This window comes from Leuciscus leuciscus, assembly GCF_965113295.1.
Source record: "Leuciscus leuciscus genome assembly, chromosome: 13".
Lineage (NCBI taxonomy): Eukaryota > Metazoa > Chordata > Actinopteri > Cypriniformes > Leuciscidae > Leuciscus > Leuciscus leuciscus.
In genome coordinates, this window is record NC_138737.1 from 29,253,018 (window position 1) to 29,271,140 (window position 18,123).

The 18,123-nt window shown below is 37.8% G+C and overlaps 1 protein-coding gene across 3 annotated transcripts in view; it reads left to right on the plus strand.

Moving 5' to 3' along the window:
- LOC309513544 (uncharacterized protein) overlaps positions 1–14,256 on the plus strand; it is a 39,313-nt gene extending 25,057 nt beyond the window's left edge. The window contains exons 2-5 of one of the 3 annotated variants that reach the window (XM_082189452.1): positions 1,066–1,162; positions 4,152–4,988; positions 5,771–6,034; positions 10,785–14,256. In XM_082189452.1, coding sequence (XP_082045578.1) covers positions 4,226–4,988; positions 5,771–6,034; positions 10,785–12,778 — 3,021 coding nt within the window. In that variant the 5' untranslated portion in view covers positions 1,066–1,162; positions 4,152–4,225 and the 3' untranslated portion in view covers positions 12,779–14,256. The remainder of the gene's footprint in view (positions 1–1,065; positions 1,163–4,151; positions 4,989–5,770; positions 6,035–10,784) is intronic. The other 2 variants (XM_082189453.1, XM_082189451.1) reach the window with 2 other exon arrangements.
- Positions 14,257–18,123: the final 3,867 nt, after the last annotated feature.

An 18,123-nucleotide genomic window follows, 5' to 3' on the forward strand; every position in this document is an offset into this window, starting at 1 on the left:
TCCTCCATAGGCTTCTAAGTGATTGAAACTTGCTGGCCCAGAAAAGTTATTAAAGAGATCGTTAATATAGTCCAAGTGACTACAGTGGCTCAATCTTAAGTTTATCAAGCGACGAGAATACTTTTTGTGCGCAAAAACAAACAAAAATAACGACTTTATTCCACTATTCATTTCCTTCTCTCTGGGCCTCGAGTTAGTTTACGTAGTGTTTTTGCGCTGCACGTCTGTGTTACACGTCACCACGTAGGCTCACTATTGGTCGACGCTTGTCATGTGTGTGATGCGTGGTGACGTGCAACACAGACGCGCTACGCTTAAACACTACGAGGCCCAGAGAGAAGGAAATGAATAGTGGAATAAAGTCGTTATTTTACACTTGGACTATATTAACGATCTCTTTAATAACTTTTCTGGGCCAGCAAGTTTCAATCACTTAAAAGCCTATGGAGGAGTGATCAGCTCTCAGATTTAATAATTTAAAAATTAATATCTTAATTTGTGTTCCGAAGATGAACGAAGGTCTTACGGGGTTGGAACAACATGAGGGTGAGTAATTACTGACATAATTTTCATTTTTGGGTGAACTAACCCTTTGACATTACCTCTGTAGGCCTCTCTGTGGCAGCAGAAACTCTTTATCCCCATCGTCCTGTGAAGATGAGCATTTGGTCGAGTACACTTTATAACACTATTTGTCATAATTTCTGGTGTATTGATTAGGCTACTTACAACTGCCTAAAAGACAGATATTACCATCAGAATCTGTTGGGACCAACAAAAAACCCAACCCAAAGTAAAATAAATGGAAATATCAAAAATAGCCTATATAAAAAATAACACATATCTGTAAACCTCTTACATTTTATGAAGGCCCTTGGATCTTCGGGAGTGACTGGCTCTGAAGTCCCTCCAGGAATTCCCTCAGCCAAAAATGCTGCTGCACTGCTAGACACTGGATGCTATTTAGTTATTTAATATGTCAAATGTTTGTAAAGTCAGGTAGCCTTCACCCATGATATGCTCAACCTTACCTGATTGAATTATGTTTTTATATTTAATTTTCAGCTGCTGCCATGTTCTTTTAATACCTGCAGGATTGCACCTACATGAAAATTAAAACATACTGTTCTTCCAGTTTCACCTCTGATATTATAACAGTTGGGTAAGTTACTCTAAAATAGTTATTAATTACTAACTACAAATGACATCTTCAACAGTGTAAGTAGATTAATGTAATAATGACTATCTTTAGAAAGTATTGGTCTACTTATTACTAATTACTAAATCCCATATCAACCTCAAACACTTGAACAATACAAGAAGAGACAAGAAACTGCACTTTTAATGCTTTCAAATAAACAATATACAATTGCATGAATTATTCTTGAATTGACCAAAGTGTGTAGAGGGAGAAGGTTACATTAAAAATATACCTTTTAAAAATGTCTGTTAAATATACAGAATTGTTCTAGTCTAATGCAATTACATCAGATTTTACTTTAAATTACAGAATAATTAAGAGTAATCCCTTTAATTAAATGACAGTATTTAGATTACTTGGTAATTAATTACACCCATCACTGTATAACAGTAATTAAAATGTAAACTTACGCATTTACTCAAGCAACTATTTTCTCCCTAGCTAACTCTCTATCCTTCGCTGCTGGAGCCGATATTTAAAAAATAATAATAATATGTGTTCGTACTCTCCATATGCTTGCAGAAGCAATATGCAGACCTCTTTTTGTCTGGCGCTGTTGCCATGGTGACTCATAATATCTGCGCTCCATTGATAATGGCTTTTTATAGTTGTGGTGCACGCGCTTAACTCAGAGTCAGTCAACTCAGAGAACTAATTTCAGCTGTTCTGTAACCGAAAACTCAGAGTTTCCCATCTCAGGGTAAGTCAACTCAGAGTTCAAGTTTTAACTTTTAGGCTATGTGTTGGTGGGCACTATCACAAAAGAAAAAAAAAGTAGAAGGAAAATTAAGGAATATTTACTGGGGGAAAATATTATGTCTTTATGTCTTCTGCAGTATTATGTCCTGGCATACTGTAGGTCAATTACCTAGCTTAGAGTCATCTTACCAGTTAAAATGTATGCTGTGCTTTTGTAATTATTTATTTAAATTTTTTTTTTTTTAATTGCTTTAAAAAGCTTTTTTTTATATTGTAATTTTCAATTTAATGTTCTTCTGATAACCATAAAATATACTACAGCTGCCAAACAAAACCAGAGAGAAATGTATTCATAAATCTTTAAAACAATCTAATTAAATCTTGGGCACAAAACATTCAGCCAGTAAGAAAAGAAAACCTGTAGGATATATATTGTGTGTGTGTGTGTGTGTGTGTGTGTGTGTATGTATATATATATATAGGCTACAACGATAAATGATACAAGACCTACAAACATGTCATGTGTTAAATTGTATACTATCAATTGTTTATGTAAAAAAAAAAAAAAAAATATATATATATATATATTTATATATATATATATATATATATATATATATATATGTAAACAACGTTAACATAAACATTTCATATACAATATAATTTAACACGTTTGTAGGTCTATATTGTCTCATTTATCATTGTAGCCTTATTTAAGTTGATTTTCTGTATGCTGTGTATTTATTTTTGGACTAACAGTGGTTAGTAAAGTCCAATAATGGTATGAGAGAGTGTCAGTGGTAATATCATTGTGTTCCTGTCGGTCAGTGTTAGAGGATGTGTGTAACAACTGAGGCTTAGCCTGGACCAGGTTAGTTTTCCAGCATAAGTTGCCAGAGTAACTGAGTTTTAACTATTTTAAGTTTGCTTATGAAACAGAATCAACTGACAATAAGTCTGACTAACCAAAATAAGCCTGGCTTGTATTCTAATCTTGTTTTATGGAACAGCCTGCTGAACTAATTGACAGAACACAGACAAAGACAGAAATCAAAACAGACAATGTGACGAACACCATTGTCAAACCGATCCCCATTCTCACAGATTTGCGAATAAAAACGCTGTATTCTGCTGCCAGGCTGTTAGATGGCGATGAAACACAATACACTGAACACGTAACACGCATGTGCAAGACGTCATCATCTTTAGAGATTCACGTTTTTGTTAACACGGTTTTGTTAATGCGTGGCGCATTGCAGAGCTAGTGCAAGACAAGCATTTGTGGTTAAAAAGTATATAAATGTGTATTTCCTTTTAGAAAATGACAGATCGTTTTGCTACACTCTAAAAAACCTGGGTTGTTTTAACCCAACTTTGGGTCAAATATGGACAAACACAAACGTTGGTTTAAAAATGTAATTTAAAAATGTAACCCAACAGCTGGGTTTGTCCATATTTGACCCAAAGTTGGGTTGAAACAACCCACCATTTTTTAGAGTGTAGATAAGAGCCTTATTCCTCAGCTGGGATCATATAGAGCACTTTGAAGCTGTATTGAAACAGCAATTTGGACCTTCAAACTGTTGTACCCCATTGAAGTCCACTATATGGACTTATGTTTTTCTTAAAAACCTTAATTTATTTTCGATGACAGAAAGAACGACATTAACATCTTGGATGACATGGCGGTGAGTAAATTATCAGGAAATTTTAATTCTGAAATGAACTAATCCTTTAAGTATACTTGGAATAGTTCCACTTTAGCACAAAGAAGTATATTTAATACAACTTTAATTGAACTTCAGCACTGCTTTTGGACAAAAATAAAATGCATAGTACAAAATTAGTTGTTCTAATTTAATAGACGTTAAGTGTACCAATTTATAGTGTTAAACAAATACATTTAGTTATACTTAAGTACATATGAATACATTGTATTTAAGAATACTATTTTTTGACTAGGGTAGCATATGATAATATGCAATTAAAATAGTTGATGCATATAGGGATGCTGTATACTGAATTGAGGCTGCAACAACTACCTGATAAAATGGAAAGCAACAGCAAAAGATGTATCCATCATGTCTTCTTTGAGCATTCATTAAAAAGCTGAGGTGCAAAGTATGTCTATACATTTTTCTCATTCAATAGGCATTTATCTCTCATTTATCTTTATCAGTCGCCAATGAGAATAGCTTGTTTTCAACACTGTTTGTGAGTTTAATTTTAATGTATTTGTTTCTCTCTGCAGGAGAAGAAATGAGAAGAAACAGTGAGCATATTTCACACCCATAGGCAGTTTCGCTTGTAGGGCAGATTGTCAATATGGTGCCTCCACTCCAACTCTTTCTTCTACTGCCTCTAATTCATCCAATCATAAGTCATGTCCATAAAAACTCTCTTTCTCCTCTGACCACTCATTCAAATCATAGCCTGTTTTCCTATTGTTCAAAAAAACAGACTTATGTACTTGTCAAAAAAACTGATCATAGACTGACTGCCAATGCTGCATTAGAAGTTGTCAGACCATTTCTTCGTGGCTTCTATGGGAAAAGTTTCATGAAATCAATTGGACATTCAAATGAATGGACTGAAAGCAGAAATACTGAGGACATATTTTCAGCAAAAACGTCACATACTGAGATAACTGGGTCAAGGGTTAAATTTGTAGTATCACACAAAGACCGAGTGAAAAGAGGTTCTACTCAAAATGTCATACTACCACAAGATGCCGCTGGAAAAGAAGAAGAGACTGTTGATGAGACAGAGTCAATGACAGATGACACATTTACTGAATTTAAAGACAAAGACTTGTCATCCGTTGGGTCAGGTGATGTGGTAATACCTGAAGAAAATGGCTTTGTTAGGGTGTCAACAGAGGCTATAACATATCTTGGTGGAGAGCATGCCCAGAACAGACCACAAGTTCATAGTGTGCTGGCTAGTTTGGCCACAGTACATACAAATCCAACAATCAACCCTTCACTTCAGACAAGCCCTTCTGCAACTGCACCACCTAATGAAAAGCCTGTATCCTCTTCCCATGGGATGAGTCAATTGGACGGCAACAGGACTCGACTGGAAATAGGTATAGTACAGATGAAGTAATACTACGTTCACCTAAATAACCGTAATTACAATATTCTTTTACTTAGTTACTTGTTTCTATAGCAACATTCATAGTGAAATAGTTAATTATAGGTAGAGTATATTTCAAAAGTATGTTACACACACACACACACACATATATATATATATATATATATATATATATATATATATATATATATATATATATATATATATATATACAGGGCTTGACTTTAGCACCCGCCAAATGCGGGTGGATTTCAGCAGTGGCATGTATGCAGTCACTCCTACTTGCCACTTTGGCAGCTAGAATTTTATAAGTTATATATAGATTTTTAATTTGTAGTCTTCAAATTATTTTTCTAATAAATAATGTAAAATTCCCAGTCTTGGTGAGCATTCACGTAAACACAGTCAGCTATGTCTGAAGTGAACATAAAGTTAAGAAAGAAAACGCATGTGTAACAGTATAATGAATCCGTGTGTCCAGTCTTAAAGTGACAGCAACCTAATATATGAGATAATATAAAAAAGATCAATATGGCAGTTTTTTCCCATGGTATCAATGTCATAATTGTGGCCAGTGAGAATGCTGAGTGGCTAGTAACTTTGGAGAACCACTAGCCACAGTGGCTGGTGAGCAAAAAAGTTAATGTCAAGCCCTTTATCTCTCTCTCTCTCTCTCTCTCTCTAGTATATATACTACATTCATTGTATTTATATTAATGCTTTAACAAAAACTAGAGGAAAAACTGTTTGATGTTTTCTTTTGTTTTTCAGGTAGTTTGGGGATAACCACTCCAGCTAAAATTCAGCCAAAAATACAGTTTACCACTTTACGATCATATATTGAAACCACCTCTCTTAGCACAAGAAAAACCAGTCTACAACTAGAGGCACCATCACCAGGAGTGGACATCGTTAGTTCCAACGATTCACAACCAAAAAGCACTTCACAGTCAACAAGATCTTCAAAAATACCCAATGACCAGTTAAAGGAACCAGGAACTAAAAGAACAGTGACCGATATAAAGAACACTAAAGGTATGAATTATTTGTTTGAAGGATAAAAAAAATAAAAAAAATAAAAACAGGGGTTAATTTCCTGGTCTTTTGGAACATTGGTGTTTTTAGTGTGGGTGTGGCCACTTTTGAGACTGAGACAAATGTTAAAGACCCACTGAAAGTGGACAACAGGAAGCTAAGGTGGGACATATTGAATGGCTACTCCCCCTTTTCTGAATAATCATATATATCAATAGTATTGTTGAATATTAAATGTCCCCAACTAAGCAAGCCAAAAACCAAGGCAACAGTGGCAAGGAACCAAAATTCCATCAGGTGACAGAATGGAGAAAAAAATAAACCTTGGGAGAACCCAGGCTCAGTCGGGGGCCAGTTCTCCTCTAGCCAGGGAACAGTGTATGATTATGATCCAGGTGGTGACTGAAGGCGGTGACTAAGTAGTACGGAAGTCACAACGGCTCGTGAAAAGGCACAGCTACTTTATGCAGGCTGTGTGCATTTTTCTATGGATTGACTGTTTTGAAACATATGGTAGTTACATAGCCCCTAGACCTCTGCTATCATTTCATTTTTGACAATGTGGGACCTTTAAATATCAATATACTGTATATCAATATATTATTCTTCATTCAGTTCTATGCAACAGACTTAGATTTAACAGATTTTTTAAAATTTATTATCAAATTAAAGTATAGTCTATTGCCTAAAGTATAAATTATTATTATCAGAACATGTGAGCAGATAGCAGGGAGCTGATTAGTGATCAAGAGGGTAACGTCATTTTACGGTGTTTGTTGTTTTTAGCCCCCAACGGCGCCTTCCAGGCAGCGAGGGGATGGGTAGGTTTAAGGTTGAGGTTAGGGTTAGCTGCCTGGATGGAGCCACTGGGGGCTAAAAACACCATCGAGCTCATTTTACCAGCATTGCCCAGCACAACTATACCATGTTACATTTACATTTATTCATTTAGCAGATGCTTTTATCCAAAGTGACTTACAAATGAGAACAACAGAAGCAGTTCAACTAACAATAGGACAACAATATGCAAGTGCTATGACCCTTTCCAGTTGAATCTAACGCAGTACCAGGTTTTTAAATATTTTTTTTTTATAAAGATGATAGATAAAGAATAGAAGAGAAAGTGTTACAGCACAGTAGGGCTATTGCAAACAGAAGTCTACTACAGAGAAATTTCATGTCGTCACATTATTTGAGCGGACTTTGCTTTTCCAGTAAGCGTGATCCGTACATGAGTGGAGCATTTGGGCTGTGAGGGACAGAGCAGAGCAAGCGTGCAGCGCAAACACGGAGCGGAACATTGAGCAGAGAGCAATGGTGTTGTCTGTACGTGGAAAACTCGTCAAAAAAACGTATGCGTTTTAAGCGTATCGTTGTCGTGTAAACGTACCCTCAGTTTTGGTTTTCCTGGTTACTGATTATCTTACGTATAATTTTGCATTTAAACTTCCTGTTTTGTTCAGTCCCTTGATCGGTTCTCATTTCAGTGAAATGAATTTTTTTTTATTTTTTTTTATTTAATATTTTATGTAAACGTATATCCCTGTTACAGTTAATTTTTCTGGTTGAAAAAATATTTCATAAAAAGGAGAGACCAAATACAATTTGATGTTGTAAGTAATGTTCAATTTATTAAAAAAAAGTAACAAATCCTTCCCTCGCGGGTCACTTTGACCCCCATAGGAATGAATGGAATGCGAGGCATGCTTCAGTACACATAGAAAAACCTAAAAATGCTCAAAATTCAAACTAAAAATGCTAAAGCTTTACCAATTTTTATTTATTTATTTATTTATTTATCTGAATGCATACTGAAGTAAACTGACTTTAGGACCCAGCGGAACAGCTCATTTGCTCCAAATAGAGCTATAAGGCATCTAGTGGCTAGAGTCATGAAATATCAAGATATAGTGCGGTCTCTGGGATTAAGACATGGGTACGTAAGTGAAAGACACCTGAAGCGCATTCTTAAGTTGAATGGGCTTTTTCGTCGGAAATTTTCTGGCTTGAATGAAATACTCGGGTCACGAATAAAGTCCCGTTTAAGGAAATAAACAAAAACAAATTATGAGAAACTTAAATGAACAAATAACAAAGTAAATTATGACTGGGGTAAAAGGAGGAGCCCGTATCGTGTGTGAAGATTTGGTTCCCACATGTTATAAAACTGGTAGCCACTAGAAACGGATGTCGTTCCCTCAACATATTAAAGGTGCTCTAAGTGATGTTGGGTGACGTCACTTCTTGTTGACGTTCGAAGTATTGTCAAATAAAACGGAGGCTAGCTAGACCCTCCCTCCTCCTCATCCGCGAACCAAAGAGTATAGAAGCCCAAGAGGCGAAACTCAATAGAACGCTCCATAGCAACAGTTGCCCCCATGACGTGACGGCGCAGCCGCCATTATGGACTGAAAACTGAAGGAAATCGCCGAAAAATAATGGGAGTCAATGGCACTGAACCAATTTAACATAACAAAAACTTAACATAACTTAATTTTTTCTGGCCGTCATATCTAAATATGAAAACAATTTAAAATACATTAATGAGGATGACCGACGTTAAATGACAGAAAATGTTACGTTTATGTGTTGGTTATGCATGACCTAATTACCCTTAGGAAAATTGTATTTTGGGACAAAATATTACTATAGAAGGACTATAAGACTACTACAGAAATACTATAGCGGCTCGTATTCCTATAAGATTACTATAATATTTTGTCCCAAAATACTATAAGATTCCTATAGTACTTTTTCGTAAGGGTGACGTATGTCCCCCACCGAATCGGCTTCATTAGCCTACCACTTACGGTTTGCAAAGATACAATTATAAAATTACTGCAAACCTTTAATCTATCAATATTTATGTTCTATTATGCATTTTCCTTGTTATATGAATAACAGAAATTCATGAAATAATATATAGGTAGACACACAGTAATACGATATTTATTCAAATGTTGATTTTTAAATTAGTGAACATCACCATATGATTAAAAAAATATATATAAATGAACATTTCTAAAGACAGTTAATCTTTTACATAGAATATCACAAAAATATGAACAACTTGTTTTTTCAACATCTTCAGTGAAAGTGCACACAGTGAACGTTTCAATGGCAAGAATAAAAACAATCTATGAATGTCCTATTACAGGGGGAAAGGTAGGCTACAAAAAAGATGTGCAATCTAGCAAGTGCACACATGAACTATAAACAGTACTAAAATGGAAGTGGTGCCAAGATCTCAGTAATTAATCAGACACCACCATCTATTGTGTTTGCATTTGTGTATGAGATGTTTTTTTGTATTTTTTTCTTTTTGTGAGAGAAGAGGCATTGATTTTTGCCATTGACTGGCGCTAACGATTTCAGCAGCTTTCAGTCCACAATGGCGGACGCGCCTCCGCAGCGCCATCTACAGACTGTTACCCATAACACAACAGAGTTTCGCCTCTGGGGCTTCTATACTCTTTGCGCGAACTAACCCCCAAACCCCACCCCCAAATCCTTCTTGTCGGTTATTGGCTGGAACAGTTTGTTATGTTTCGTTAGCCCAGTTTGTTTTTGTTGCCGTTTGTGGAGCCTGGGCTGTCTACAGAGACCGCTTTTTTTACAGTGTGTTCAGGGGACAGGTAGTTAGCGGATAGTGAGGAGATGTTTGCTGTATGTGACAAAAAATGTTTTGGCCCAAAAAACGCGTGACATCGCTTAGAGCACCTTTAAGTCGTACCCACAAGTTATTATGACATTCCCATGACTTAATATCACGTTCCCACCAGTTTATATGTTGTGGCCACGACAAAACTAAGTGAACCGAACATGTTCCCTCCTGGTCACCATATGTTATATTGTGTGTGCGTAGAAAGAATTTGTCCGCAACCGCTCAAAAAATACAAAAACAAAAACTCCTGAGCGCAGGTCCACCGTCAGTGTTGTGTAAGGTATATCACTAGGCAGGAAGTGGCTCAAGAAGTGACAACACGTAGAATGCAACAGGACGTCTCTGAATGGTTAGTTGACGATTTTATGTTGCTGATGTGGAGTTAACTATCTTTAATTAGCATATTCTGTCATGATAATCTATAAATCGCTCGTATAGGAACTGTTGTAAGATGCACAGAGTGACTTTCTATTGCATGTGAAAAGACGGATGCTAGTTTCAGCTGACTCACAAATGTGCTCGACTTCAACAACTCTTCCTCTTCTCAACATGGACTGTGTGTTCCTGGGGGCGGGGTTTATGTAAATTTTAGGGTTGGTGATGTCACTGACCCGTGAGGAATGTCGTGTTGTCCATACCAACCATTTGTTGTAGTCCTTAAAAACGATTTCTTTAAAAGCAAATATCTCCCTTTGCTTTGAACTTTGAGCGTTGAAACTTTGCAGATGTTGTTTATGCTCAAACAGCAACATTACACACTAACTAAAGTAAGAAAAGTGAAATCATACTCAACCTCCCCTTTAAAAGAATATTACCAGCTCAAGAATGCAGTGAATGTACATTTTTCTTGATAACTTTTGAACTTGAATATGAAAACATATAAATTCATATATAATGAAAAGTATTCCAGCTTTATTTTTATTAGCATTCATGTTAATTAGAGATCAGTTTGTTAAATGTACAAATTGCAAAAGGATTGTATATTGTTGAATGTGTTTTATGTAGTTACATGCTTTTCTATTGTTTGTTATTGTGTTTTGCCAGTTACCTCAATAATATTTCCTGTACCTCTTTTGATTTCCACAGGTATATCACCTTTTCTAAGTACAAGTACAACCTCCCCTCGCCCGACTGGACATGGCCATTTTGCATTCTCTGAAAATGATAGAAGAGTTATAGAGACGGACCAGTCAGTCTCACAGGGAATAGTTCCATCATTGAAGTCAAACCCTGCCTCTCCAACCCATGCCCAACCCAAGGACCCTTGTGGCACTGTTGTGGGCCCCTGTGTTTTTTCCAAAGATCAAAACAATGCTGATATATATGGTGCAACAAATGGCAGCTTTTTAGTGTGGGCAGACTTAAAACGCACACTGTCATTTGCATGGGAGCTGCATGTATTTGGTTCTGCTGCCCTCTTCCTTCTGCTTACTGTTGGCTCTGTTCTTGGCTTAGCGTTAGCTCCCAGCTTGAATTGCCCCCACTGTGGTGAACTGATACTTGCCAATAGCCTCTTGCTAGTTGTGGGTGCGGTTAGAGCTGGCCACTTTTTGCTTGACCCATATGGGACACGGTTCCTCCTGCCGCCTCCTGTAATAATAGCTTTATATACGCTGCCATTACCACTGTTAATTTTGGCACAGGCTGCATTAGTGATATTGGTACTAAAAAAGACAGGAGTAACTTGGCTACCACCAACACTTCAGCGCCCCCCTCTTTTAGGAGTATTAGCTGTTTTACAATGCACTCTCCTACTTGCTGCAGACTTACTTTCCCCTGCACTTTCGCCTGCTGTTCCCATCGTCCTACAGGGCCTCACGCTGACTGCAGGCCTGACACTGTGTTTAGGCTACCTTTTCTTTGCACTGCCACGCCTCTCCCACACACATGCAGCACGGGGAAGAAATAAGGGAATAGGTGAAGAAAAAGTGAGGGTTTTAGCATGGGTACTGGCAGTATGCGCTCTTCTTGGGGCACTGTGCTGTCTTTTGCATATTTATTCCTGCATGTGGCTATATGGACTACTAGGAGACTGGAGGCGCTTCCGTTGGGCATGGTGGCTCTGTCAGTTCTGGGTACGACTGTTGGAGCTTGTTTGGGCTTTCTGCCTGCTTTTGGTGTCTTCCTGGGTCTTCTGGAGGCCCAATGGAGGCCACATATGTGGAGCACCAAGACAGGAAGGGGCTGCCACAGAAAGCTTGCCCTCACCCTCTCAATCATCAAACTCTACCAGCAGACATACATGCTGGGCAAAGATTGTGCAGAGCCTCAAGGTAAGGCAACAAAGGAAATCTGAAAGCAATGGAATTGGAGGGTCCAGTAGTAGTGCAGCGGCCGGAGAGTTGCCCAATAACTGGGCAGGACAAGAGCGATCAGGGGCTGATATTAGCAAGAGCCTCATACGAAATCAGGATCCACTCAAAGACAACAATCTGAAAAGCTTTGCAGGGGGCTCTGCTGGTTCATTGCTAAGGGTGCAGTCACGTGCTCATCCACCTCAGTGCTCTTCAAGTAGCAGTCTGGACAGGGACAAGGAGTCAGCCTTCTCACTCTGCGATTTTGACCTGCGCCCTCCAACCCCAATTGATCTTGGCCGCAGTATTGATGAGGCACTTCATCGTGAGCATTTGTTAGGGGGCGAAAGTTTATTCTATCCACTGCGACCACTATCACCTCCTCCATTTCCAAACCTGTGGATGCGACGGAATAGTGACCCCCAAATAACACTGTCATCGAGCAGTGATGAACACACTTTGCTCACAGAGTCTTCCACAGGTCTGGATCGCTCCATTCCTAGTGCTGTGCCCAGCCGACAGGTCACAGCTCCCCCTACACCGACTCATCAGGGCTTCCGTTGGGTCTCTGAGGCACCAGTGCCTTCCTCTTTGTCCTGCCCGGTCTCACTGCACCCTTCCCCAAGCATAAGCCATACTCTTGTGCCCAGTCCAGAAAACACAAGGCTTTTTCTAACCCCTGACCTTGAAAGTTCACAATCAAATAGTAGAGGGGGGCATATATATTTGAAAGTCACGCGAAATGATGACTCAGCCAGTGTTGGCAGTGACATTATTGACCTTTGAACATGGTGTGGCACACAACAACTCCAGGTTAAAACGCATTCGCATTCTCCAAAAATCAGAGATTACATATTTAACTTGACTTCAGTCAAATGTGAATGTGCAATCAGTACTGAAAATATTTACTTCTAATTTTTTTCTTCTAAAGTCTTGTTTACAGTTATGTACATACAATAGAAGTCTATGAGGCAAGGCATTCCAGAAGTGTGTATTTTGTTTTCACTATTATATATGTTTTTGTATAAAATGTTTTTTTTATTTGGTCTTGAAAGTTATCATCATCGTCTTTTTAGTGGTAGGACCACCATTATAGGCTAATTAACTTCTAAAAATGTGTTATTTGTGTAATTTCTGTTGGTGGGGTGTCTCCATGTAAAGGACTTCACAAAGAGTTACTAGTCTCCTGTCATTACTTGTAATATTTAGGTATTGTGGCTATACTTGTGCAGTAGTGTGTATGTTAATGTTTATGCTGTTGCAGTGCCTTGTCCCGTAGACCAACCTAAGTGCTACTAAGCATTGTGAATACCTGAGTCTGGATAGTAATTTTTTTCTTCCTTCTGTGCACTGCATTTAAACAGAATGTACAGTATACTGTATGTGCCAGAACATGTTGACTTGCCCATGCTTTGTACTTCCAGTTTATTCCCGCAATACATCATACCGAAAACATACCAAACTATTCCCACAACTGGAGTTATGTGTAGTAAAATCATTGTTATATAAATGACTTGGAAACTGACAGAATAGCAGACCAAAACTTTGTTGGTGTATTCAACAGTTTAGTCAAATTTCAACACAGTTGGATGCTCAACTCATCATTACTTTATACAATACAGTAGAACTCATGTCTGAGCAATAAATGATAGAAAGCTGTGAGTATATTTAAAACAGATTATATTTTTGTTTGTAAATAATGGTGTATTGTGGTTACATGCAATGCATTTACTGTGAATGACAATCTTTCCTATTGCAAGAATATTAACTGATCACAAAAAAACACACTATTGTCAGTCAATGACAGATGCATAGACAAATGTATATTAACATTTGTATAGTTTTCCTTCTTTAAAAAGAGAAATCAGTGCCACAGTAGAAAATAAACTGCATCACATATTAACCAGGCACTATATGTGCTTGTATTGTGCTGTGACATTTTTTTTAATGAAATGATTATCTTTCATTTCAGCTTTAAAAAAGTCTGAATGAACTGTTTGCATGGTACTGACACCTGCTGTAATTTTATTGATCAAATGATGCTCAAATAAGAGCATTTTAACCAGGCCAAACCCCACACATGGTATACTGTCAAGCACACTTTCAGCATTTAAAGAGATGATTTATGAGGGTGGAGTAATGCTGTGCAGTCCCAGCTAATTATGCCAGAATGTGGTAGTCCCACGTATCTATATCCATGTCTCTATGTATTTTTGTGGTCAAGTTTGCTTTTGAATAAAACAGAAAGTGTTATCACCAACATACTGTACTATTTAAAAGCCTTTTAATTGAAGGGTCAGTTTACCCACTGAGTTATCTTACTTTCCACATGACTTTCACAAACTTTAATCATTTAAATAAGCACTGCATTTGTGCTTGACAAATTTAAGCTAAATGAATTCATATTAACATATTGATAAAAGTATTATTTAAACAGAAAAAAACAGAACTAAAAAAGATGTTCTCATAAATGTGTTCTTTCACGAGGTATAAAAACATTACCACTTTTTGAAGAAATCAGCCAATGATTGGTGCATTTACAGTATAGTTATCTTTGTTGCACGTTTCATTTGGGATAGGGAAACATACTGTATCTTATAATTAGAAAAATGATTGTTATAAAAAATATTCTGACAATTTATTTAGTGATCATTCTGGTGCAAGGTCCAGAACTCAAGTATTAAATATCAGTGCGGAACTTGACAGTGGTATTCTTCATCTTCTGTTTGTAGACTTCATCAAACTGTTCATTTTGTGCCACAGTGAAGTGACCTTTCCAGTCTCCAACTTTACCTTTTGTAACACAAACAAAGACAAGATAAAAGCAAATAATAGGACATAATTTAGAAGTCTAAATTAGATCAGTGGTTTATTAACCTTTCCGCATGAAGGGTGAGATCTTGAAGTCCATGACTGGGAGAGTGGAATAGTTAGTCATTTTGTTCTGTTTCATGGCATCAAATTGAACCCCTTTTGTTATTTTCTCCCTCTCTTCAACTGAAGTGGACAAACCCAAGAAGGAACACAAACGTTCCACCTCACGTCCAGTGTCCTGAGTAAGACATGGAAAAACACATTTAACTTTCATGTTGATTTTATGCTTCATAAAAATGTCACATTATGAACTGAACTTACTTCCACCAAATCTTCATAGAACAAGTAGAGTAAGTTAGAATATGTCTGTTTTTTCTCCCACCATCCACTGACATGGTCGAACCAAGGACCAAACACATCTAGGGAATATTAAAACAATTCCTCAGTTGTAAAATTCTTAATTCATGTAGGTCATGTAGATACATTTTACCTTTTTACTCTCCAAATGTTTTTGTAGTTATAAAAACATATTTTACTACAATAATATATAATAATTTAATATAATTTCCTGACACTAAAGTGGTTCTTTAGTTATTACCATTGTAATTGACTAATATGATTTAATTTCATTACTGTACAAAATATTTTACTTACTCTTTCCTTCCATAAATTTCTGTAAGAAGGTGTTCCAGTCTCCTGGTTCAGGTTCTCCCATATTCATTCGATCAAAATGAAAATAGGAAACTGCATTGTCTTTTGCATTCCGAGCTACATACACAATCTGGAATGAGTGGACACAAATTATGACAAGAAACAAGATTTGCATTACATTCACTAAATTACACAACTAATGCTGTCTTAAAGGAACACTCCACCGTTTTTTCATATTAAACTATGTTATCCCCTTAACTAAGACGAGTTGATACATACCTCTCTCGTCTCAGTGCGTGCAATCAATCTCTCTGGCGCGCGACGACACTTTGATAGCACTTAGCTTAGCCCAGTTCATTCATTAGGGTCCAAACAGAGATGAAGCTAGAAGCGACCAAACACCTCCACGTTTTCCCTATTTAAATACAGTTACACGAGTAGTTAGACGACCCAAGTATGGTGACACAAAATAAAACGTGGCGCTTTTCTAAGCGGGTAAAAAGGATAACTATAATGTATGGCGGAATAGCACTTGGGAGCACTTCGACTTGGTGCAGTAAAAAGTCACGTTGGTTCTAATGACAGAAGTGAGAGGGAGAGGGGGAGAGGATTTTTCAGGAGTGATGATATTTCTGCGCCGAGTCGAAGGGCTCCCAAGTGCTATTCCAAGTTATCCTTTTTACCCGCTTAGAAAAGCACCACGTTTTATTTTGTGTCACCATACTTGGTCGTGTAACTACTCGTGTAACTGTATTTAAAAAGGGAAAACGTGGAGGTGTTTGGTCGCTTCTAGCTTCATCTCTGTTTGGATCCTAATGAATGAACTGGGCTAAGCTAAGTGCTATCAAATTGTCGCTGCGCACCAGAGCGATTGAGTGCACGCACTGAGACGAGAGAGGTATGTATCAACTCGTCTTAGTTAAGGGAATAACATAGTTTAATATGAAAAAAACGGTGGAGTGTTCCTTTAAATAGAGGGAATTTAGCTTTCAATCCATAGGGTCCCTATGCTGGGTTCACTGCTCCCTACTAACTGAGTACACATCTGTTCAAGTTCACTTCACTTGACAAAACACGCTGCAGTGTTATCAAACACAGATGAAACTTACAGTAGGTCACTCATATTAGAGAAGATTGAGATTTAATGTGTTTGGCCCACCACGTGCTGCCAGAACAGTTTCACCTTGGCACTGATTCGGCAAGTCCCTGGAACTCTATTGGAGGAATGGAATATCATTTTTCCAAAAGATGTTTCCTAATTTCGATGGTGGTGATGGTGCTGTCCTAACATCAGTCTAAAATATCCCATAGGTGTTCAGCTGGATTTAGATCTGGGGACTGTTTGAGATCATATGCCATACCACATGATTCACATATTTTTCATTCTCATAAAAAGATTCAGTGAGCCCTTGTGTTATCTCGCGTTACCTCATTGTCATCCCGGAAAAGACCACTTACACCAGGATAAAAAAAGTTTCATCATAGGATAAAAGTGATTACTCAACAATACTTTATTGATTTGAAGGGGACAAGTGGGTCCAAACCATGCCAGCAAAATGTATAAATCCACCAGATCTCCTGTATTTTCCTTTTATTTTTCACCCATCTATGAATATTCTTTCATTTAAATCATGTTTCTAAGTTGTGCACTTAAGTTTGGTAGTATGAGATTCACATTATACTATGATAGATTGATTACATGTTGTCACCTACATCACATCACAGAGTGAAAGGAGCCCATATACTTTACCCTTGAGTTCTGCTCCCAGAAGGACTTGGGCACAAGCTGAACAGGCAAATGAGTTTTGATGAGGCGAGGAGAAGTAGGCAGATTATCAGCCAGCTCTGTCCCTGAAAGTAAATAAAACAAACAAACAAATACAATGTGGTTCCAATTTTAGTATCCTTCAGTATCCTAGTTGGCATTGTGGTTAAACCAAGACATACAGTAAATAAACAATACTGTAGCTTTTGTTAGGAAGACACACAGAAACCGTCTTGCTCTGCACACTTAGTACCTTCTGTCCGCTTCACCTTCTGTGCTCACTGTTACACGTCATGGGAGGAGGGGCTGGCCTTAAAGGAACATACCACATAACTCTACATCCCCCCTCTTTTAAAGAAGACCAGAAGAATTAGCAAAATACAAAATTAAGTATAACCAATGACATAACATAACATGAAATTGCAAAATGCAAGATTAAGTATAACTAATGACAGAACATAACCTGAGTACCATTTATGAGGCAATATGAGAGTGCATAGCACCTTTCAATCAGGTCATAACATCTTTGTAACATTGGTTAGGACGGCTGACTCTTCCAGAACGAGTCACCACTGAATGTCTGCCCTCTGTGTCAGTGTAACAATCCACTTTAGGGGACAGTGGTTGCCGCATGGGCCCCTCAGTATTGGATGGTGTTGCGAATGTCTCAGTATTAGTCACCACTGGGAGATCATCTTCAAAGTCAGTTGAAGGGGATTCTGAGACGTGGAGGAGATGCCGTCTGTTCCTGATGTACTTGACACCTTGTGATGTGACAATGTAGCTATTTGGTTGCTGGGCAGGGGAAACTACAGTTGCTAACCTATCAAAACCACGTGCTATCTGCATCCTGACAGTTTGCCCTGGGTTCAGTGCAGGGAGCTGATGAGCATTTCTGTCA